Below are 22,815 nucleotides of genomic sequence, written 5' to 3'. Positions count from 1 at the left end.
TATATATTTAACTCTCAGGCACTTGCTTAACAGTTGATCAACACATCACACATAAAATTAAGAGAAAAAATTTGTTACAGGTGCATATCATACAAAGTACGGGTTCAAAAACCAGCAAAGGCCTCCCAAAAAAGAAAAATATATGATTCATAAATACATCAAAGTGATTGTTCAGATAATAAACCCATTATTAGAACGATCAGAACTACTAAACCTTAAAAAACTATACACAATTTTCCCCTTTTCCTAAGAATTTTAAAAATGAGTTCCTTTTTATATTCTCTTCACTTAAGGATGGTTGCTCAAAATCAACTCTGAAAGGTGTAGGACAGACTGGCTCATTACTTATATCATGAAAAGACGACAAGTACAGGTGGCGCAATGCCTTGTCAACTGCTTATAACAAATATGAAGAAAGAATAATTAACAAAAATGAACTCCAACAAAAACATATTTGCATGAAATTTTGTTATGCATACCATGGAGTATGTCTTCTGGATGACAGGACCTTATGGTTCTCACTCAGATGATGGTTGGGATCCTAAAGCTCTTCCCGTCGTTAAAGATATCAATTACAGTAATATGGTTGCCGAGAATGTCACTATGGCAGCAAATATTGCTGGGATTAAAGATGATATTTTTTCTGGAATTTGCATCTCTAACATCATTGTTAAGCCCTCAGCACTACCCAAGAAAATCCAGTGGAACTGCACCGATATCAGTGGAGTGAGCAGTAATGCGAGCCCTCCTATTTGTGCTTTGTTGCCAAATCAAGCTGCTCACCCTTGCCCATTTCCAACAGACAAGCTACCCATAGAGGATTTCAAACTCCAAACTTGTAATGTTTCAGTCAACCTACAGTTGATATTCAAGTCCAAGTCTTTTCTGTTTCTGTATGTTAATTTATCTAGTTAATTTTGAACCTGCCTGCTGTTGAAGGCATTACATCTGGTCCTACATTAGAACCAAAAGAGTTCGAAAATGATAAGAAATTAATTGCAATCTTGCAAATTCTACTCAAATTTCTGTGTAAGTTTAGATTTGAACGTAACCCCCAGTCTTAGTACTCAATCATTACTTTGATGGTATCCATTTTCCCATTTGAATTTTTCCAAAGTACAGAAATTTTCTATACAACTTAATCGAGGGGAAGTTAACTGGAAATCCTTTTTCCGCTGCCCATTTTCGTTTCAAATCAAATCAGACCTGGGCTTCGATCTTGAAGCCAATCAAATATATCTTCCATGGAACGATCGAAGAAAGGCACTTGGAATCATTTTCACCAAGACAACCCATCTTTTCTGGTGTTTTGCACTTGAAATCTTCAAAAAAAAATTTTTTTTTTTTTTTTGTTTGCCAACCCCGGTTTATAAAGCGGTGGTTCGACCCACGTCGCACACCTGGCTGTGGTGGGTGAGTCTCCCAGTGAGGATTTTTTGAAAAATTGTAGAAATAAATTATTGAAAAAAAAACTTTAAAATGAAATTATGGGTAATTAAGGTAAAAGAAATTATTAAGAGCTACGAGTGTCAATGGTTCGGTTTGGGGGCAATTTCGATTCAGGCTTAACGATTTTAGGTTGAAAGCGATGCCCAAAGACGGACTATTTACAAAATAATGGTTTTTGTTTAGCATAGCTTGGGTATGGGTTGACTAACGGTTTGGATTCAGGTTCAGTCAGTTTTGAGACCATTGCTAATCCATATCAAACACGTTTTTTTGTTGGACTCATGATTCCCTGGAATCTCATTCCAAGGAATTGCGGAACCAAACGCCCCCTAAGGGTCTTACAAGTTACATCTTGCTGCTTGGGCTTAACATCCAAACAAAATCACTTTCTTTAACTCTTTTTGTTTTTACCAAAAACTTATATATCTCTTTAAAGAAAATCAAACACAATCTTATTAACAAAAAAAAATAACACATGAGATATCAATATAAAATCGTAGATGCATACAAAATATCATTTTAATTGAAAATCATTAATTGATTCGAAATGGTGAATATGAAAAGTGTATATTTTAGCATGAAAAAGATTCAAAATAAAAGTCATAACTCTCAAAGAATAGGCAAGAATAAAAAGTTAAAAACCAAAAGATTATTAAATGCTAAGCATGATCGATAAAAGAATGGTCCCAAACTTGATGAGAAATGCTTGTCCAGTGATCTCTAACACAATGGTCAACACTTGTTTCTCATATTATCTCACATTTGAGGTCTTGGAGAGAGAGCGTATTCATGCCAACACGAGGGAGAAACTGAGAAAGGAACAATATTATTGCAGAGGAAAAACTATAAGGGGGTAAAAGCTAAAAATTAAAAACTAGCAATTATAACGGGTTATAACATTTCGGCATAGGTAATGGTTCGATGCATTCGGCTCAAGCTAATGGGCCACTACCAGCACCAACCACAAACCTAACAGTTTTTTATCCTTAACTCATACCCCCATTTAATAAGTTTCAGTTGATTTGGTTTGGGCTATAACAATTGGTTCAGTTCGTTCTTAACGGTTCTTAACGGTTCCTTTATTAGAAGGGAATGAAAAGCATTAAAATACGTAGTAAATAAATATTTTTAAAATTAAAATCCATCAAGGTAAAAAAAATTAAACAACCTTATAAAGTTTTGTTTTTTTTTTTTGGTTAAAATACCATAGATCAAGGAAATTCTCCCAGTATAGACAAAAGATTAAGGGCAATATTGTAAAGTTACATGACATTAAGGGTAATCTAGGAATTATGAGATTATCTACCCATTAGTTAACGAAAATTGTTAACAAAGTATACCATTATGTTAGTTTAAGAGACATTTCGGGTTGTCTCTATCAATTTGATATATTCCTAGGGAGTCTTACTCTTTGCTATTCATTTTGGGACGTCCCTCAAATTTTTTCCCAAGAGAAAGATAAGATTTGTAAAATGCATCAAGCAATTTTTCAGATAATAAGTTCATTATTGAACTATTGAACCCCCCAAAGACTCTACACAAACTTTCCCTTTTCCTAAGAAGTATAACGTCCAAAGCTCCTTCTATACCCTTGATATTAATGGATAGAGCACCCGCATTGAACACAATTTATAGATGTTGGTATTCCAAAGAACCATAATCTTGCGAGTCGCGATCAATTCCCTGTTAGGATAGAACAATATGCTCCCCTAAGGGGGGGAAAAAAGGCATTTGAACCACAAAATGTATGGGGTGGGACCCACAAGGGATCCAGTGCAATTTATGCTCCCCTGAGGAAAAGAAGGGAAAAAAATGCATTTGAACCACAAAATGTATGGAGTGGGACCCATAGGGAATCTATTGAAATTTTGCTTTAATTATGTTCAATATTTTACAAGCAGACCCCAAAGCTATTTGTGGCTCAAAAGCGTCAAGATTGTTCTCCTCTGACCGGAAAGTAATCCAGACAACAGACTCTGATCTTGCAAAGAAAATCACTGGAATTGGAGGCGTGTATTATGACCGTTAAAACTGTTTTACGTTGCCGATGTACGGCATTTATTCCATTTCAAAAAATTCTCCCAGAAGAAGGGAATACTAGAGACTGCACTTGCCATTAATGTCTAACAGGATGACCAGATTTTCTGACCATTTTTAGAAAGTATTGGTCAAAGATTTCTAAAGATTTTTCCTTAAAAATCACAGATTTCCTTCTATATAAACACCAAGTCTAACTCCTCTCTCCAACCCACAATTCTTTCTTTCTTTTTGCAGAGATTTTTTAAGCAATGACTTGTTCCAGAAAAGCCCGAATAACAAACGTAGCTCTTCTACATCTTCTTCAATGTTATCCTTGATGATCCACTTCCATGTCTTTCTGTTTTCTCTGTTTTTATTTCTTGTTCTAACAAAAATCTGTTATACTATATGTTTTGCTCTTCCACTTGTTCGGGTTACTAGATTGGTTATTTTCTAATTCATGCATCTAAAATTGAAATCCTGGATATCAAACATTTAGCAACCATCTTTTTATTTTTCTTTTTCTTTTTACTGTTCTTCCCTTCCTTCACCTTCACCACCCTCTGTTTATGGGCATTTCTTGAATTTTTTTAATCCAAAATTACAAACATTTGGTCATCACTTTTAGATTCATTTTTCGTACTCACCTCCATCAGTCCCCTATTTTTCATTTTTCTACTGAATTTGCATTTGGGTTTGTTCCCGTTGTGTCTAATACTTACATTTTATGCCTCTGAAACTAAAAATTCACAGATAATTGAGATAGTTGCCGTGATAGTATTGCATGGATTGGTGATCTTCAGGGAGGCCGAATGCTCCAATGTTTCGCACCCCAAGGCTGGATTCAGCTATGAAGCCATAACTTGCAGAAAACACGTTGCATCCATCACGGATTTTGGAGGTGTGGGAGATGGGAAAACATCAAACACCAATGCCTTCCGCGAGGCTATCAAACATCTAAGCAAATTCTCAAATGACGGTGGTTCCGTGTTGATCGTTCCTCCAGGAAAATGGCTTACCGGGAGCTTCAACCTCACAAGCAGTTTCACTCTCTTTCTACCCAAAGATGCCATCATTCTCGGATCTCAGGTCTCTATGTGATTTTATTTGGTTCTTGACTTTCAATTCTACGATTCTATATGTGATTAGCTTAACTTGATATGAACTTGTTAGGATGAAGCTGAGTATCCACTTATCCCTCCTTTGCCTTCCTATGGGAAAGGAAGAGATAATGTAGACAAGGGTCCAAGATATCAAGCGCTCATTTATGGCACAAACCTAACTGATGTGGTCATTACAGGTATTTCTGTTCATCAATTGCAATTTAAAGGTTCCTCTGTTTCTGGGTTCTCTATCTCGTTATTCAACTTTGATGGGTTCTTGGATTTCAGGTAACAATGGGACGATTGATGGCCAAGGTGTCTCTTGGTGGGATAAATTTCACAATAACCAAACCAACCATACCCGACCTTACATGATTGAAATCTTGTTCTCTCACAGGGTCCAGATTTCCAATCTAACTCTACTCAATTCTCCAAGTTGGTTCGTTCATCCTACTTACTGCAGGTTGGTTCCTTCCCATTCATAAACACTACACCATTCTTCATCTTCCTCATGAAAAAGATTTATGGTTTGTAATCAAAACACTGTGTCTTTAATTGCAGTAACGTGTTGGTGTTAGGCCTGACCATCCTCGCACCAATTGATTCCCCGAACACTGATGGGATTGACCCAGGTTTGTCTAGAGATATGGAGGAATTCAATTATTGATTCATTTCAGTGAACAGCTAGAAACTAAATTGAGCTTCTTCTTTTCTTTTTCTTTTTTCTCTTGGGTTCTCCTCTACTATTCAGATTCATGCAAAAATGTTAGAATTGAAGACTGTTATGTAGTTTCTGGGGATGACTGCATTGCAGTGAAAAGTGGATGGGATCAATATGGGATAAAATTTGGGATGCCCACAAAGAATGTCATAATCAAAAGGTTCACCTGCATTTCCCCAGACAGTGCTGTTATCGCTCTTGGGAGTGAGATGTCTGGTGGCATCGAAAATATCAGGGCTGAAGATGTTCTTGCCATTAACTCGGAGTCTGTAATAAGGATCAAAAGCTCTCCAGGGCGTGGTGGATACGTGAAAAAGATATTTGCAAGAAGATTTGTTATGCATACCATGAAGTATGTTTTCTGGATGACTGGAGCTTATGGGTCTCACCCAGATGATGGTTGGGATCCTAAAGCACTTCCTGTTGTTAAAGATATCAATTACAGTGATATGGTTGCCGAGAATGTCACCATGGCAGCAAATTTAGCTGGTATTAAAGATGATATTTATTCTGGAATTTGCATCTCTAACGTCACTGTTAAGCCCTCGCCAAAACCCAAGAAAATTCAATGGAATTGCACTGATATCAGCGGAGTAACCAGTAATGTGAGTCCTCCTGCTTGTGCGTTGTTGCCAGATCAAGGTGCTTACCCTTGCCCATTCCCAACTGACAAGCTACCAATAGAGAATGTCAAATTCCAAACTTGTAATGTCTGAGTCAATAGTTGATATTGTAGTCTTCTTTTCTTTTTTCTTTTTCTTTTTTTTTTTTTTTTGTTAGTTTTTATATAGTATTGAAGCTGCCTGTCAAAGGCATTACTGGTCCTAATTAGGACCAAAGAGTTGAAAAATAATAAGAAATAGCAAGCATATTACTGCAATTCTACTCAAATTTCTATGTTAAGACATTTAATCATTAGTAATACAAAAATTTTCTATAGAACATAACTGAGGAAAAGTACCTGGGATCCTTCTTACTCTGCTCTTTTCCATTTGAAATCTGCACAATTTCATTGAACGACAAACCAAATATATCTTCCATGGAACGATTGAAGAAAATGCTTGGAATCATTTTCGATCAGACAGCCCATCTTTTCTGTTGTTTTTGAAATCTTCACACATTCATTTAAGAAAAAACTTCAACAAGCATCACAGGCACAAAAACCCAATAAAAGTTTTCGTTGATACTTACTATAGAAGTTCTCAATCTTAGACACTGTAGAAATGAACCTGTTTTCTATCATAAAACCCAATTCACAACAATCAAATAGCTACTGTTTGAAGTTCCCTATGCCATAAACCGCATGGATGAACCTGCATCACATCATAGAGGCCGGATGAACAAAAGCAGCTTGATATAAGACTTCTAAATTATGAGGACAATTCTCCAAAATGATAGAGACAGTATTATTCCCAATAATGCAGAAAACTATTTTCCATTAAAATGGATAGAGTCTTGACATAGACACTAGGAAATACATCTAATGTAAAACTCTCAGATGTTCCAAGTAGTGTGAACAATTGGAAGGAATTTGCTTAGTAGTACCATATATATTTAACTCTCAGGCACTTGCTTAACAGTTAATCAACACATCAAACATAAAATTAAGAGAATAAATTTGTTACACGCCCATATCATACAAAGTTCAGGTTCAAAAACCAGCAAAGGCCTTCCAGAAGAAAAAAATATATGATTCATAGATACATCAAAGTGATTGTTCAGATAATAATCCTATTATTAGAAAGATCAGAACTACTAAACCTTAAAAGACAATACACAATGTTTCCCTTTTAATGTCCAAAGCTCCTCCAGTACCCTTGGTATTGATGGATAGATCACCCACATTTACATGTCGGCATTCTGAAGAACCATAATCTTGCAAAAAGATTTGCTTCAACTTCCTGCAATAAGGTTTACAAGCTATAATAGAAGTTGAATGTGTTTAGACCTTCCGTTACAGTAATACCATTCTTAACTCCCTAATGAATTGGGTCAGGATTGAACTTCAGAGACTCCCTCCAGATGAGTTCCTTTATATTCTCTTCACTTAAGGATGGTTGCTCAAAATCAACTCTGAAAGGTGTAGGACAGACTGGCTCGTTATTTATATCATGAAAAGACGATAAGTACGGGTGGCGCAATGCCTCGTCAACTGCATATAACAAATATGAAGAAAGAAAAATTAACAGAAATGAGCTCCAAAAAAAGCTAATTTTTGTGATATACTCTAAATCCCATCATACCTGCAATCCGCTTGTTTGGATCAAACACCAGCATTTTCTCTAGTAAATCAACAGCCCCAGGAGACATATTGGTGAATCTAGCAGAGAACTGTTGTTTTGGGTACTGTGGGAGCTGCCTAAAATATCTTCTGGCATTGTCACTTCGGAGGAATCCGAGGCTAGCATCATCAGGTGAACCTAGAAGCTTTTCCAAATAGAAGAAAATGCAAAGCTAATTATACTCTGCAACTTATTAAGAAAGTAGGTAGAAGCTTTTAATAGAGGTAGAGGTCAGCAAGACAAAGGAATATCAAAGAAAATCATGCTGGTTAACTGAGGAAATGCTTTGCTTGCAGCACAAACCTGCCACATGTAGGATAGGATGAGGACAAAATTTTGGGAGAGGTATACCCAAGTTAACCCTTTCACATTTTAATTTTCATCTCATAGAAAGTTGTCAACATAGAAAATGAAAGCATTAAATATCAAAGACCAGCAAAAGAGTGCATGCCAAAAGGAGAATGCAAGGACATACACAGAAGGTATTGATTAAAGCCATAAAACTTGATGCGTGGCTAGTCCAGACCAAGTTCTCTCTACCAAGTTGGAATTGTTCCAACAACTTTCCACAGGGCATGGTGATGTCAGCAGAGCATGGAAAGCCCTTATTGGTCCATGTGTGTAAAGGTCATTTTGCCATTTCATAGAAAAAGCACAAATAAAAGAAAGAGAAAGGTAACCTACCTTCTTTCGCCTGCTCCAAACACACACCCTCCCAAAACAACCAACAAAAAGAAATAATAAATAGATACAGAAAAGAACCGTCTTTTCTGTTCTAGCCTTTTCTGGTTCTTTTGAAAATGTTTTTGACAAAACTTTTTCTTGTTTAAGATATCTCAAGAGTCTCTAAATTGCATTGGGTGGTAAAACAGATTTGCCACGGCTAAATTTAATATGGCCTGACATCTCAAGATTACCATAACTTAAAGCAGTAGCAGGAAATTTCAGACAAATGACCATGGTAAACAGCAGGACCAAATTGTGGCAAATTCTTGTGACTAGACCATGATATTCATACTTCATTTTCTTTCGAGGAAATGCATAATTTGTTAATAGGGGGTATAAATGATAATTTTAGAGGCCAAGAAGAACTCTCTTTCATTTCTTTCATGGGGAAAAAGCAAATTTGTTAAGGAGATGTCTTGGACTATAAAAAACTAGCTGCAAGGAAACTCTATCTGAATTAAATGGAAAATTCATTGTTTCAAAGTCATACCTCGGTGACAAGTCTCAATTGGTGAACATAATCTTTGCCTGGAAAGAGGGGTTCACGGGTCATGACTTCACCTAGGATACAACCCACTGACCAAATATCAATAGCAGCAGTATACTCTGAGCAATTTAGGAGCAATTCTGGTGCACGGTACCATCGAGTAACGACATACTCCATCATAAAATCTGTTTCAGAAGTTGTCCTCGCCAGTCCAAAGTCCCCAATCTTAAGGTCACAATTTGCATTTATAAGCAAATTGCTGGGCTTAAGATCACGGTGCAATACATTAGCTGAGTGTACATACTTCAGTCCTCGTAATAACTGATACAGGAAAAACTGCAAACATTGCAAATGATATCTATCATGCCTTAATAGAACTTAGATTGAGATACATACAATTAACTGAGTTTCTATCCTCCTTTCTCTTATCCAAAATACTCACCAACAGGCAACAGCTCTCAGGTATACAACATAGATTGATAGTTTCAGCACATATGTAGGTAGCCTAGAGAAATCAGTCGCTTGGGTTGGGTAGAGAGATATAAATTCATCTTTATATAAAAATGCCCAAAAATCTGCCCCATGTTTACTAACTATAATAGCAAGTGGATGAATCTTTATCATGGATTTTTTTTTTTTTAGCCCAAATTATTTGGGATACAGGGGAGCCATAGAATTTTATTTAAGGAAACTAGAAATACAAAAAAGAGAGGGGGGGGGGGGGCAGGTTCTCTAGCTCGTTACAACAAATTAAAGAGTATGGATTTGTCCAATTGCAAATTCTATTTTTGTTCACAGAAAGCTGGGAAGCACAATATGAAATAGCTAAAAATGTTGAACTACTTTATAGTCTTGACGTGATAAAAATTCAACAAAGAATGCCATGATATAATGGTAATGTAAAACCTGACAATGCTCATCTGTCAATGGTTGCTTGGAACGGATTATCTGATGAAGATCAGCATCCATTAATTCATAAACAATATAAACATCATTGAAATCCTCTCTCTTTGGTGGTCGTATAATGTCTTTGATGGCAACGATCTGTCATGGTTAAGAATTTAGAAGTCAGGCCATTAAAATCTGAAGTGACTAGAAATAACAACTTGTAGAATTACCACCAAATACAAAAAGCAAGGCAAAGATTAGAAGTTCAAGTAATGATAGTGTGAGGATATACATATAAGAAAGATCCTGGGATGATGTTCTCCCTTCTCATTTGGAACTAACAAATTGTTACTGTTTTCTTCTACAGAGAAGTGAAACTGAATTTGGTTGCTTCTAGTGCAACCACAGGTTTGGTAATCAGAAGCAGGCGCAGTATCCATATTAACCAGTAGTACTGACCCATAACGGTGGTACACTCAATAGGGTAATGATATGTGGCTGATAGATGGTGGAGAATTGGGATGATCTTTCTCTTCCATATGTAAACTGGATATAACTTACAGCACAAATACAAAGCAAATAGTGAATCAACTTGAGTTAAAAGCTCATTATCACTGCTACTTTATGCAGAGGATCTCCTAAGCCATATGCCCACTGTCACTGATGCTTTTACCAAGGGACCTCAAGTTGAAAAGTTCGGTTGATGGATTTCCCTAGGTTAGGCAGTTACGACAAAGGAATCCACTGAGTGAGTAAGATTCATGGAGATCTGATCTCCAATCCCTTTTGGCTACTAGCTAGCTACAGTACAACCAGTCTGATCAGGCAAGACTATCTAGTGGTTTCAGAAATTATGTCTAGGACTGAATGAACCCAGGAGAACTGCTAAGGGAACTGAACTTACATTTTTATGATCCATGTGGCGGAGAAGCTTAATTTCTCTTAAAGTCCTTTTGGCATCAATTTTATTGTCAAAGGCATTACCGATCTTCTTAATTGCAACCTCTTCATGTGTCTCTGAATTCACAGCCGCACTTGAGAACAAGAAAGCTTAGATTAATCCTTCACATCATCATTAATGAAAAGGGAATTACTGAGTATTAAAAAAATAATAATAATAAGAGAAGAAGAAGATAATAGAACCATCAACCTGAAAATCTAAAATTAATATTTCATCCACAAGACCTTTATTTAAAATTCTACTTCAATCCAGAGCATATTGCAAAACCAATTAACTGAATGATAAATTAACCTACAGAAACAAGTAGTGTATATGAAGATCAGACCAGACACATGAAACAAGAAGCTTTTCATACATAGTTGTTTAATGATCCAAAAATCCTTCTTTCTTTTATTTTGTTGGTGTTAGTGTTGGGTTTTGATTTTGAGGACAGAATACAGGTAACTTGCCAGTTGTTCTGATTTCTGAAGTTTACAACCTATGTTACAAATTTGTGGCTTTTAATGTTCTTTCTTCCTCAGAAGCTTTTCAGCTTTGTTCAAGGTTCATATCAAACCCAGGAACAAACCAGCGTGTTGCAGCAGATTCTCAGCACTGTCTTCAGAATTCCCAAAACCCAACTCGAACACATTCATGAAAATGAAAACCAAGCACCATGGCTGACAGAAAACAGAGCATGGGATGACATAATCCGAAAGAAAGATTATATCTTACCACACAATGCCATTAGCGCCTCTGCCGACTGGTCGTATGGGTGGAACATATTTGGTAGGAACCTCGAACATAATCCCACAGACATTGTACTGAACGTAGCGACCGCCATGACTGAGAACTCCTTTGATATTGGAATCGGCTGAGGTGGAACTCGATACTGTTGACATGATTGAAGCCTTGAAGACGAAGTTTCCCTTCTACAAAAACTCAAAAACAGGGCTTAGAGAGAAGCTAAAACAGAGGAGAGAACAAAGCTTGCGCAGCTCAATTGCAGAGCTTCCGCTGGAGCTTCAGAGTATGGAAAACGAAATAAATAAAGGGGAAAGCAGAAACCTCCATCCGTCTCTGCAATGTCAATTTCTTAGTGCCCTCTTTAACCGCGAGTTTGCGTGAGGCATGAAGACTGGAATGTGAACTACTTTACATCTCGAAGTTTCTTTTGAAATCCGTGGGACTCCGTGAAAGTCCAAGCGAAGAGGAAAATCCATTTGGGAAAGAAAATGGAAATCGTTGTGATCATTCACGCAGCAGTAAACAGATTAATGTTGAAAGATACAATAACATGATCACGTAAAGAAAGCAAAAACCTTTAAAATTATCATAATGAGAACTACTTTCACTTCTCTTTGCTTTTAAAATCCATAAAGCATTTGAGCGTATCCTAGATTCATGTTATACCCATGAACCAAACTTGGGTGGAAGCCATTAAACAACAATGAACTGCATATATATAGAAAGCCAGAGTCACAGTTATACCGTGACTTCCATGATTACATCTGGAACTTCCTTTGAAAATCCGTGAAACTTTGAAGATGTTTCCATCTTTCAAATTTCCTCTCTATGTTGGAGTTGTTATCAATCCAATCCATCAATGTGAGCTTTAATCACCCTTTATATCAGCCAGTCAGGGGGCGTGGACACACCAGTGGAATCGGGTTTCAGGGTTAGAATGAGTGAATCCAAATATTCAAAATCAAAACAACAAAAAATAAATGTTCGTCTTGCATGCCTTACGAATCCATTTCCACCGTTCCACTGACCCTAACTTGATGTGATCTGATCCTGATTCTCTCATCGGATTCATGGACCTGCAGCGGCGGCGCAACTATAATAAGTGTGGATGCACTTATGGTGAAGTTGCCAACGTTAACAAGCAGTCTCCTTCCAGCTACAGATGCAACAATGCTTATCAACTTCTGGGAAAAGTGGGGTTGATTAGTAATCTGAAAAAGCAAACACAGTTTAACACATCATCCATGAGGGTTTCTAGGCCCTCTTGATTCTTGTATGCACTCATTATGGATCATCACCTCAGCATGCATGCCTATAAATTCAGTGATCAATTTAAAGATCAATCGGTCAAAATTAGAACTGCTGCCAATCGGTTGATGGAATACTTGCTCAGCTAGTGCATATAACTTCAGAAAGTGAAACAACTCTTGGATCAGCAATGCCAAAATATGCATGTCTCCTTCTAGTGTGCCAAATAAGTTAGAAATCTTCAAAACCAGCTCATCTAGATTTGATGAAACTCATACCCACCGGGCCACCAGTAGCAGCATTACATGGTTATATACTCTTACAAGCTGTGTTGGGCATCAGGTCTTCTTGGTGGAATACTGAAATCATTTCCAAAGATCAGAAAAATATGGATGCTCAACACTCATCAGGTTAAGAATGCATTCTACAAAACAGGTCAGCCATTTCAATTTGACTAGATATTTTCTTGGGGCAAATCATCGATTAGATTATAGGAGATCCTTTGTGGTCTCCTGATGCATCTGAGGAAGTTGTTTCCTGGCTTGTTGCAGGGAACATGAATGCTCCAGCTCACAAAACTCGCCCAGTGGGATGTCACTTGTATCATGTGAAATAATTGTAGAACATTATGCTCTCCTTATACTTCTCCATCACTTATTAATCCATATACAAATAATCTAAGAATACATACAAAATATGAACTTAATTACTAATCATTCTCATTCAATTAAGTAAGAACAGATTCCAACTCTTTACCTTCCACAGTTTTGAATAAAACCTTACACGTCGCAGTTTCCAACCATCTTCTCTAAGTTAGTTACAGCTCTGCCTGTAGCACTACTCCAAAGTCATCTGGGACTTTTAGGATTCACACTCGAACCATCCTAGTAATGGACAACAGAAAATCGAGGGAAGTCTATCCAGGTTACTGACCTATTGATATATCTCCACTCAAAACCACCCGCAACAAAAATAAATTTTGAGATCGATTCAAGATTCAGGGTTTCTAATAGTTTTAGCATGAGGAGGACAGAGTCTATTTCATAAGAAAGGAATTGAAACATACCCTACACTTAAGAAGGAAAAGCAAATGGAAAAAATTGCTGATATATAACATTTAAAACATGGTTGCAAGAACTTACAAATATCCCATTTAGTACAACTCTCTCGCACGTTATCAATCAACGTCTACATAGAAACAAATTGAACGACGTGGACTCAGCGACTTAAATTTCTGCAGAACAAGAGGAATCTGGTTTGGTAATATAAAACATAACAGTGAACTCAAATCTCACCCGAATCATTTTCATTGAGTATATCACTAACTAACATACATAGTTCATCACAAGAAAACCAAAAACAGACAGACGCACACGACGGATATACACAAACATGTATATTAAGGATAACATGCTCAAAGTTTCTTATTACAGAACTCACTCACTATAGCCTTCTCGTTGGTATTACAGGCTTGTGAAAATACTGTTGAGATCTAACTAGTCAGAAAACCTAACAAACTACATATCCAGAAGTACCTGTCACCTTACACCCTGAAGTTCGCCATTGCTTTCTATTTTGACATAGTCAGACTCATCTACTCTTAGGTTACTGAGTAAAGCATCACGACCAGTAAGAACGATTTGGAAGAAGCCCTCTACTTCCTTCGAAAGAGCATCCACACCTTGTGAAAGCCTTTCAGAACTCTTTCTCAACTCTGAAACAGCGCTTGACATTGTTTCTTCTTTGAAAGGCCCATTGCGATCCCTGTCAATCATGGCAGACAACCTCCCAACGCTAGCCTTGACAACCTCGAGCTCCCCTAATAGGGTAAAACTTCCACTTGAAATTACTCTCCTAATAACTCCGTTAACATTAGCTTGCAAATCGTTAAAAGCCTCAGCATACAGATATTTGTCAGAAACATGCAACTCCACCAGTGGATTAGCTGTGCCCGAGAAAGCTGCTGTGATGATGCTACAAACAAATATAGTTTGAACCTTGACCCCATACATAGCACGCATCAATACCTTTCCCTTTGCAGAGTTCTTAACCTTACCCATGTGAAGAGATTCGCTGAGACCATGTAAGATGATAGAACAGTTCTCCAGCTTGGGGTTCCTGTGAGCAATCTGCTTCTTCCAGTCACTCAGTGAAGAACGCACACGCGAAAACTGCTCATCTGATGGTGTAGTTTTAGTGCCATCCAAAACATGTAGCACACATTGAAGAAAAAGTTGAGCTTGGTTAATCTGAGAAAACTCAGAGCTAAAGGCGAGACAGATGTCCAGTAACTTCACACTATTATCCAAGTAGACATCCATCCACTTTTCGTCCCAGTCAGCGACAGGAAATTGAAGGTCAGTAATAAGAACTTTAATGTCAGCATGCGTTTCTGAAAGCAACTCTATTGCCAGTCGCATCCACGACAAGCTAAGGACATCTCCCTCATCTTTCAGTTTGAGCTTCTTCAGCCTTTCTGCCAATCTTTCCTCAAACGAATTCAACAGTCCCATAAGCTTTTGAGACATCCATGAACCCCTGGGAAATATCATTCGGAAAGGGTTTCCAAAAGGAAAAGCCGAGGGATGTCCATCATGTGGCCTACTCATATTACTATATACAACTGTCAAGAAAGCACACAAAGAAAACTGCCCCTCAGCACGAAATGGAAACAGAGATGACATAAATAGAAAAAGATATAAAGTTTTAAAAAATGAAATTAAAATGCAGAAAATACAGTTCTATCAAAGGGAAACATCACACTAATTTTTAATACAACCTTAAGAGATTCCAAAATGATCGGTAATCCTAGAAAACCATGCAAACAGATCCATTTCTAGGGGCATCTGGGTCAATCTGAAATATCAAATACTCCCGAACAAAACGCCCATGGGTTCCAAGTTCTACTTTGGGCAAATACCTACATCGAAACCCTGATTCTGATGATGATCTACCGTTTTCTTTTTCGTTTTTTTTTGGGGCCCCCATCGACATTAACTAGGTAAGTATGCAGCAGCACCGACAAGGGGCAATCGCAGATCGCTCATGCGAGATGAACACGGAATCCCACTTTTTATGGGTATGATTTTAACTCGCAATTTCTCTCACTGAAATACTTCAACTTAATCCTCCAGTCAATCTATATCAATCAAAACATGCAGCCGCAAGTAAAAGTCAAAGAAACGAACCGAAGCCAACGAATTCCCAAAATAATTTCACATAAACCCTCGCAAAAGCATCTAACCACATGGTTTTCCTCCCAAAATTCTATCGTAGTGTCATGATCTTTACCTCAAATAACAGGACGGCCCAAGCAGATATCAAACCAGGAACCCACAGATCGTGAGCGGGAATTCAAATCAATCGAAACCCTAACCCTAACTTTTCAAAAAAAAACGATAGAATCCCGATTAAACAACGGAAGCTTTTAATAGATCTTTGTAAAAGATAAAACAAAACAAGAATGAAAGTTTAATAACCGCACCTGCTAATCGAAATCGGCACTACGAAGAACAAATCTCTCTCTCGAACTCGAAGAAATAAAGTTGCAAAAGCTACAACACTGCACTGCGCTAAGATAAAACGAAAACTCCCGATTTTATGACCTGAAGCGTCTGATTCAGACTAGAAGTTTATCTATATATATAGTAGGGTAGGCGGTAGGTTTTGATCTGTAGTTAACGTTTGATTTTGATCGGACGGCCAAGGATTTACTAACTTTACCATTTTCTGAATGGACCTCATCGACACGTTTATGTGAGAATCTCAACGGTTTGGATCTTATAGTTGCTTAGGAATCTGTGAACGCTCGGTCCATTATATACTTACTCGCGAAGTTTCTTGTCCAAACCGGATTTTTATTTGCAGTGGGCGCCCGTTGGTTTATGACACGTGTCATTTGTAAGATCCAACGTTCCTGATTATAAGGGATTTTATGACGTGTCATTTGTAAGATCCAACGTTCCTGATTATAAGGGGATTCAATTGTAAATATGGAATTTTTATTTTACCAAATTTCTCCTATTTTTTCTAAATTTGCGTAAAAAACCCCTGTATTCCCAAAAGGCTCTCTCTTCGTTCGAATCCAAACCTCCTTTCTCTCTCTCTCTACCAACCCAGATATATTTTTCTGGGAGCCGTCGATGCTTCCGTTTGTGCGTTAATGGCTCCTTCATGGACTGCTCTGGGATCTGAAGTCAGATGGGGATCTATTATATCTTCCTGAGCACTGCCGATTTCTTTCCAGATCTAGGGTTTCGTTGCTATCGCGAATTTTGTTTTCTGCTAGGGTTTTGGTGCTGTTTTCTCGATTTCTTGAGCAATTGCTAGGGTTTCGGACAGGAAACCGAATGGGTTTGAGATAATTAGACACTTAATATTTCGACATGAACAAACCAACTTCCTTACTAGAATCCGCTTTTCTAATTTCTCTCTCCCAATGTTCTCCCTCTACTGCAATTGCCAATCGCCTGTGATGGTTCTTCCTCTCAATACCAATTCCGATTGGGTTGTCGATGAAAGAGAGCGAAAAGTGAAATTGGTTGATGAACGAAGGTCTTAGCAAGCAGGTCCCGATTCCATTGCCGGCATCAAACCTAACATCCCATCTCTGCTTGATGATGGTGGTGAATACATACTTATTTCGAATTCAGGAAATGATTCGGATGGAAAATTATTCGGAATGATCTGAGAACAAAATTAAAAGCGTAAAATTATGGAGAAGTCAATGTACTTGGATTCTTGTATGCAGTTAAATAAAAAATTGTTTTGCAAGTTTACAAGTATTAAATGTAAGAAAGGTATAAATTTATATATAAAAAAACAAATTAAAAACTATTCACATTTAGTTTTATTAAGCACGGTTGGATCAATTATTTGCACACATGAATCAATAGTGACTTGCATTTGCAGTATTCAAAAGGGAAAAAAAATCTGTAAAATATCATTATAGATTGCTCTGTTGGTAAAAGCAACACCTAAAGAAATCATAGATTCAATTAGTATTTTATACTTCTATACCCAATATATAAAAATCTCTTATTCCTAAAAAAACTGCAAAGTACTCAAACGTGGGTGGACTCTACGATTCATCCATCATATACACAGTATATACATGGAAGATCGACTGTTTCAAAAAGAAAAGTAAATGTATCTGCTTGCACCTTCTATCAATCTTCTTGAAATTTTAGATGGGCCTCTTGCCAGCTAAAATAATCGATATAAACTTGTGAATCATAATTTAAACGGATACCTCCTTAGTCTTATTATCTCTACATAATTTACTACCACTTATGTGCTAGAAGCACCACCACTAGTGGCAGTTCACCATTTACTACAGAAGGGCATATACAGACAAAAAGGTAGTTCAACTGTTACATAAAAAAACCAGCTCAAATTTGTTATTTGTGGTGCCCTCTGTCCTATAGTTGGAAACAGAGGTGGAGCCTTCCTGCTTGTGAAGGAGATAATGGCCTACTCATGGCCAACAAACCCACCTCCAGCCAGCCTAGCAAAACTAGATTGGTGGCCATGCAACACTCCAGTCAGGATTTTGCTGGGGTGCTGTGTAATTAATGCACAACACTTGCAGCGAATGGTCGAGATCTTCGATCGGTTGCAGCAGCACAGTGCTGCACAATTAATGCACAACACTGAAGTAGAGCCCCTCCAGTCAACCAGGAGAAGCCCATTTATCTAAATGAACTTATTTCCAACCAAAAAGATCGTCAAAAAAAACTAAAAACAACAGAAAATAAATGATTGACAGACTCAAGATGGAATTTACAGTCATTTCAAACTTTTCATTCAATGCGTTACAATGATTTGTTCAAAATGATTTTAATCCAATTCTCCCTATGATACTAATACATCTCAATACAAGGTAATCATCAATTACCTATTAACATTTAGCAAATGCCAATAATGAATTCTTCAATAAAAATTTGAGCAAAAAATCTACTGAAAATGTGGGGAACAATGATTTTCTAATTGGGACAAACTTTGATTGTCAGTACACATAATTTACCCTGTCATCTCCTACTTTGCTGGTATGAACTGCAACTGCTATCACCTTCACTAGTGTTGGAGGTTCCACTGGTAAACTGCTTATCACCAAGTCTAGCAATAATTTGGCTTTCCGGTTGTTTATCTCTCTGTTTAGCAACTACCTGGTTGGCAATCTGTTTATCACCCAATCTTGGAACCTGGTTTGCAGGTTTATATTCCTGATTAGATCGTGTGCCATCCCTTGCCATTCGGCGTTCCTGCAGTAAAAACAAGTAGTACAAGGTCTCTATTGATTAGACAGGCTGGAAGTGAAACCAAGTAGTACAGGCTCTCTTTTGATTCTCTTTACTGAATCTGCTTCTATAGATTTTGAAGAACTTGAGTTTAGTTATCCTACGAAAACTTACATTATGGAAAAGCAGGTCATCCGCCTCAAGCATGTGGATCACATGCCCCATTTTAGGCCTTTTTTGTGCATCAGGATCAACACATTTCAAAGCGACCAGAAGAACCCGTTTGAGTGCCTTTGAAGAAGGCTTTTCAGGCAGTTTAGGATCCACTACTTCCTCTGATCTCCATTCTCCAACCATTGTCTTCAACCAGTCCACCAAATTCACCTGCAATTTAATGGTTTAGTTTTGGCTATCGAAAACTGATAACTATCCAACCCAAGGTGAGGTTAGAAGAGGAGATGAAAGAGATTCATAATAGCAACCTCTCCAGGGGGTCGACTATATTCAACAGGATTCCTCCCTGAAATTATCTCCATGATCAATATTCCAAAGCTATATACATCACTTCTCTCATTCAACATACCAGTGCAAGCATATTCAGGTGCAACGTATCTAAAAAAGAATATGAGTTTGTTAGTCAAAACCACCTTTAGATTTCACAAAAAAACTGCATATAAAAAATAATAAATAAAATAAAATGTTTAAGAATATCAAACTTATCCAGATTTAAATAACAAAGCTGACTGACCCAAATGTTCCCATGACACGAGTTGTAACATAACTCCTCTCAGAACATAACAGTTTAGCAAGCCCAAAATCAGAGACCTTAGAATTCCACTGTCTGTCGAGTAAGATATTACTAGACTTTACATCACGGTGAACAACTTTTGGCTCCAGACCCTCATGAAGATAGGCCAAACTGCAAATACATTTTCCAACCAAAATAAGGTGAGAGAATGGGGAGGGGGGTGGAACATATATGGGAACAAAATTCAGAGGAAAACTACAGTACCCCTTCGCTGTTCCAAGAACAATGTTCATTCGGATATCCCATGTCAAAGGGCTAACTGGACCTACATCCCCATGCAGCCACTGGTCCAGATTACCATTGTCTACATACTCATAAACAAGCATCCTAATTTAAAAAAGAAAAAGGAGAGTAAACAATCAATCATATATATTTCAAGGATCAAATCAGATCATAATATTAGCTTTCACAGAATTTCAATGCCTGGTTACAGTTTCAGCAAAACCCTACCATACAAGATTGATCTTGAAGACAGTGGCTCTTCAGATATATTTCAAAAATTCATACCTGTGAGCTCCTTCCACACAGTATCCAAGCAATCTAACCAGATTTTTGTGCCTAACACGGCCAATTGCCTCCACTTCTACTTTGAACTCTTTCTCAGCTTGACCCCTGATAATTCATTAGTCTCATCAATTAACTTGAAATATCATTGAGACATTTATACGGTCCACGAGAAAATTTCCATATCTATGAAGCCAAGATAAAAGTTATAGTTATCTTCCTTAAAGCAATTTAAATATATTATGTAAGTACAAAAGAATATATGGTTGACAGTCCAGGCCATTAACACAACAAGCTTCTCGGATCACCATGAGAACAAGAATTAAACACACACAGGCTCAGAAGTCCAAGATCAGTTTTTTGGAATAACTAAAGCAGTATGAAAGGAACTCAACGTCTCCTTACAAAATAAGAAGAAATCAGTTGTGTTTCTGGATTCATTCAGTAAGTTCGCATGGAGTTTCTATTCCGAAGAGAAGAACATGTTGGTAGCAGGAGGGGAGAGAGAGAGAGAACAAAATATTCAACCAAAGCTTTAATCACCAAGACAAAATAAGATATTTGTCTATCAAGAGTTTGTTCATAAGCAATTTTGCAATGGTAGAACAAAATGCAACAGACGATTTTGGGAGATTTGGTACCTGTTATTCAACAAATTCTTGACAGCAACCTGAGATTTGTCAGCGAAAACGCCGAGATAAACGATCCCATAGCCTCCTTCGCCGATCACATTCTCGTCGGCAAAACCGTTGGTCGCCGCTTCAAGCTCCCGGAGAGTGTACCAGTGGCCCCAACCCAAATGCGAAACCTCAGGAGGGCCGCTAGCCATAGATGTGGAATCCGTCGCAGTGGTCGATCGGCTCTCACCGCTTGCGTGTGAAGGCGCCCTATCGGAGAACACCACCCGATGCTCAGGCTTCCCAATGTCGATCTGGATCTCGGGAATAGAAGGAGGAAACGCATGGCGCTGATCTGGAGCAACATGATGAACGATCTCTTGGATCTCTTTAGAAACCACAGGAGTCGAATCAACAAGACCAATCCCCTTCGTCGAACGCGAGCGGTGGTATTTGGGAGATTTACGGCGACGAGATGTAATGCAGAGAGAAAGAAGGAAGAGTATGAGAACAATAAAAGCACCAAAGCAGATTCCAATCACAACCCATAAGCGAAGACCAAAGATTGAAGTCGGCTTCGAGAGCTCACTGTTCAAAAACGCTGTATCGAAAATCGACATGGCATCAATAATAAGGAAACCCTAAGATAATCTTAGTGGAAATTGCATTATAAGCCGGAAAAAAAACCAAAAAAAGCTTTGATTTTCCGGCGAAATGGTAACGGTTTGTGAAGAAGAGAAGAAAGAGAAAGCTAACACTCAAAGACAAAACAGTGCCAGAGTGTGACTGGAGTGGAAGAGTGTGAATTTTGTTGAACTTCAAATGAAGAATTAGGTATTGTACTTAAAACGCCCTAAGCTTTTGTCGAAATCCCATGGATATCCTCAACATCTTCTTTTGTAATGTAAATTATCTTAAACCTCGTAGGCCCGTAGCTGTCTTTTTAAAAGAAAAAGAGATCGCAGCTGTCAAGGTTTCAGATTCCACGCAACGCCATTACTAGAAAATGCAGGAAAAACTATTGTCTGACAGATCATGGCCACTGACCATGATTTTCCTACCAATAAAATAATGGAGAGCGTCACTCTGAGTGAGTTACACCTAAAATTAATGTCACCGCCGGATTTTATTGCACTTGCACCTAGGTTGGCGTCAACGGGTCGATTTGGGCCGGGTTAGTCTGAAACCCCAACCTCACCTAACTCTAAGTCCAACACAATCTACCAGGATTTAAAAATCCCAAATCCAAGGGTTGGCCCTGATTAATCTAAACATGACTCTTTGTTAAAAACTATTGATTTTACCAACTAAACTGCACTGCATTAGTATATTGTTTTGGTGTCAAAATATCAAATAACCTTCCTAAGTATAGCTTTAATTAAATTAAACTAATATAGGATCGGGTTGGGTTGGGTTGGGTTGGGTTGGCCCATGGGCTAAACCAAAACCCGATCCTATCAGGGCTCATTATTTTGTTATCCAAGCTTGTCCTTTGAGTTGAAAAAAATCGGTCGGAACCAGGTGGGGCTCAGGGTGGGTTTACGCCTAGACAGATCAATGGGGTTTTATTGACACACCTAACTTGCACTTCGTCAGGGAAGAACAATGTGCTTTGTTAACTATTTATCAATTGACTAATGTACTAAAGATTTTTACCTCTAATTTTTTTTTTTCAATCTCTAAAAGTGGGCCTCGCTAGTATGTGCCAAGAGCATGAGCACATTGTTTTACTCCAACGAGGAAGTAATTCAGACTTCCAAAACTATTTCTCAACCACGCAATAGGATCTAATCCATTTTATAATATTCAGAAGTAGGGTCATACTGTGTGGTTGAAAAGTGTTAGGGAATCACATTATTCTCCTATAACGGAGAAATTATCCAAACTCCATGCACTACGTCAAGTATAGTTTTTGCCATTTGTATGAAGAGGGTGGGTATTTTTAGGTAAACATAAAAGAATATGCAGATGTCTCGTAGCACCCACCTAGTGTATTTTTAGGTAAACAAAAAAGAATATGCAGATGTCTCGTAGCAC

At 37.8% G+C, this 22,815-nt stretch overlaps 4 protein-coding genes across 9 annotated transcripts; 1 reads left to right on the top strand and 3 right to left on the bottom strand.

Annotated features, from left to right (window-relative positions):
* Positions 1-480: 480 nt before the first annotated feature.
* LOC149013767 (putative polygalacturonase) lies at positions 481-6,008 on the top strand. Its single transcript, XM_089157745.1, has 7 exons — positions 481-838; positions 940-1,029; positions 4,097-4,557; positions 4,642-4,768; positions 4,860-5,034; positions 5,133-5,203; positions 5,323-6,008. Exons 1-7 carry the CDS (start codon positions 481-483, stop codon positions 6,006-6,008), a joined length of 1,968 nt encoding a protein of 655 aa, XP_089013871.1.
* Positions 6,009-6,568: 560 nt separating this feature from the next.
* LOC149013766 (mitogen-activated protein kinase homolog MMK2-like) lies at positions 6,569-16,175 on the bottom strand. 5 transcript variants are annotated; one of them, XM_089159869.1, is made up of 9 exons: positions 16,095-16,175; positions 12,360-13,844; positions 11,684-12,239; positions 11,351-11,547; positions 10,580-10,709; positions 9,694-9,831; positions 8,791-9,123; positions 7,536-7,719; positions 6,569-7,444 (listed from the first exon to the last, which is right to left on the bottom strand). In XM_089159869.1, exons 3-9 carry the CDS (start codon positions 11,687-11,689, stop codon positions 7,272-7,274), a joined length of 1,161 nt encoding a protein of 386 aa, XP_089015995.1. In that variant the 5' UTR covers positions 11,690-12,239; positions 12,360-13,844; positions 16,095-16,175; the 3' UTR covers positions 6,569-7,271. The 5 variants fall into 5 exon arrangements, with proteins under 5 accessions (XP_089015995.1, XP_089015994.1, XP_089015996.1 ...); XM_089159868.1 differs by having other exon boundaries at positions 11,684-12,969; positions 13,367-13,844; XM_089159870.1 differs by having other exon boundaries at positions 11,684-12,518; positions 13,367-13,844.
* On the bottom strand, positions 13,869-16,185 carry LOC149013765 (protein BPS1, chloroplastic-like). The gene is made up of 2 exons (XM_089159873.1): positions 16,095-16,185; positions 13,869-15,233 (listed from the first exon to the last, which is right to left on the bottom strand). Exon 2 carries the CDS (start codon positions 15,217-15,219, stop codon positions 14,149-14,151), a length of 1,071 nt encoding a protein of 356 aa, XP_089015999.1. The 5' UTR covers positions 15,220-15,233; positions 16,095-16,185; the 3' UTR covers positions 13,869-14,148.
* A 2,162-nt stretch (positions 16,186-18,347) lies between these two features.
* LOC149013764 (putative serine/threonine-protein kinase At1g01540) lies at positions 18,348-21,661 on the bottom strand. Of its 2 annotated transcripts, XM_089159866.1 has the most exons (7): positions 20,803-21,655; positions 20,165-20,269; positions 19,862-19,984; positions 19,598-19,768; positions 19,332-19,461; positions 19,024-19,233; positions 18,351-18,873 (listed from the first exon to the last, which is right to left on the bottom strand). In XM_089159866.1, exons 1-7 carry the CDS (start codon positions 21,396-21,398, stop codon positions 18,640-18,642), a joined length of 1,569 nt encoding a protein of 522 aa, XP_089015992.1. In that variant the 5' UTR covers positions 21,399-21,655; the 3' UTR covers positions 18,351-18,639. The 2 variants fall into 2 exon arrangements, with proteins under 2 accessions (XP_089015991.1, XP_089015992.1); XM_089159865.1 differs by having other exon boundaries at positions 18,348-18,873; positions 19,598-19,984; positions 20,803-21,661.
* Positions 21,662-22,815: the final 1,154 nt, after the last annotated feature.

Source organism: Hakea prostrata, chromosome 6 (assembly GCF_041222555.1).
Source record: "Hakea prostrata isolate BN-2017 chromosome 6, UWA_Hpros_2, whole genome shotgun sequence".
Taxonomy (NCBI): domain Eukaryota; kingdom Viridiplantae; phylum Streptophyta; class Magnoliopsida; order Proteales; family Proteaceae; genus Hakea; species Hakea prostrata.
This window is presented reverse-complemented; position numbering and strand designations above follow the sequence as displayed.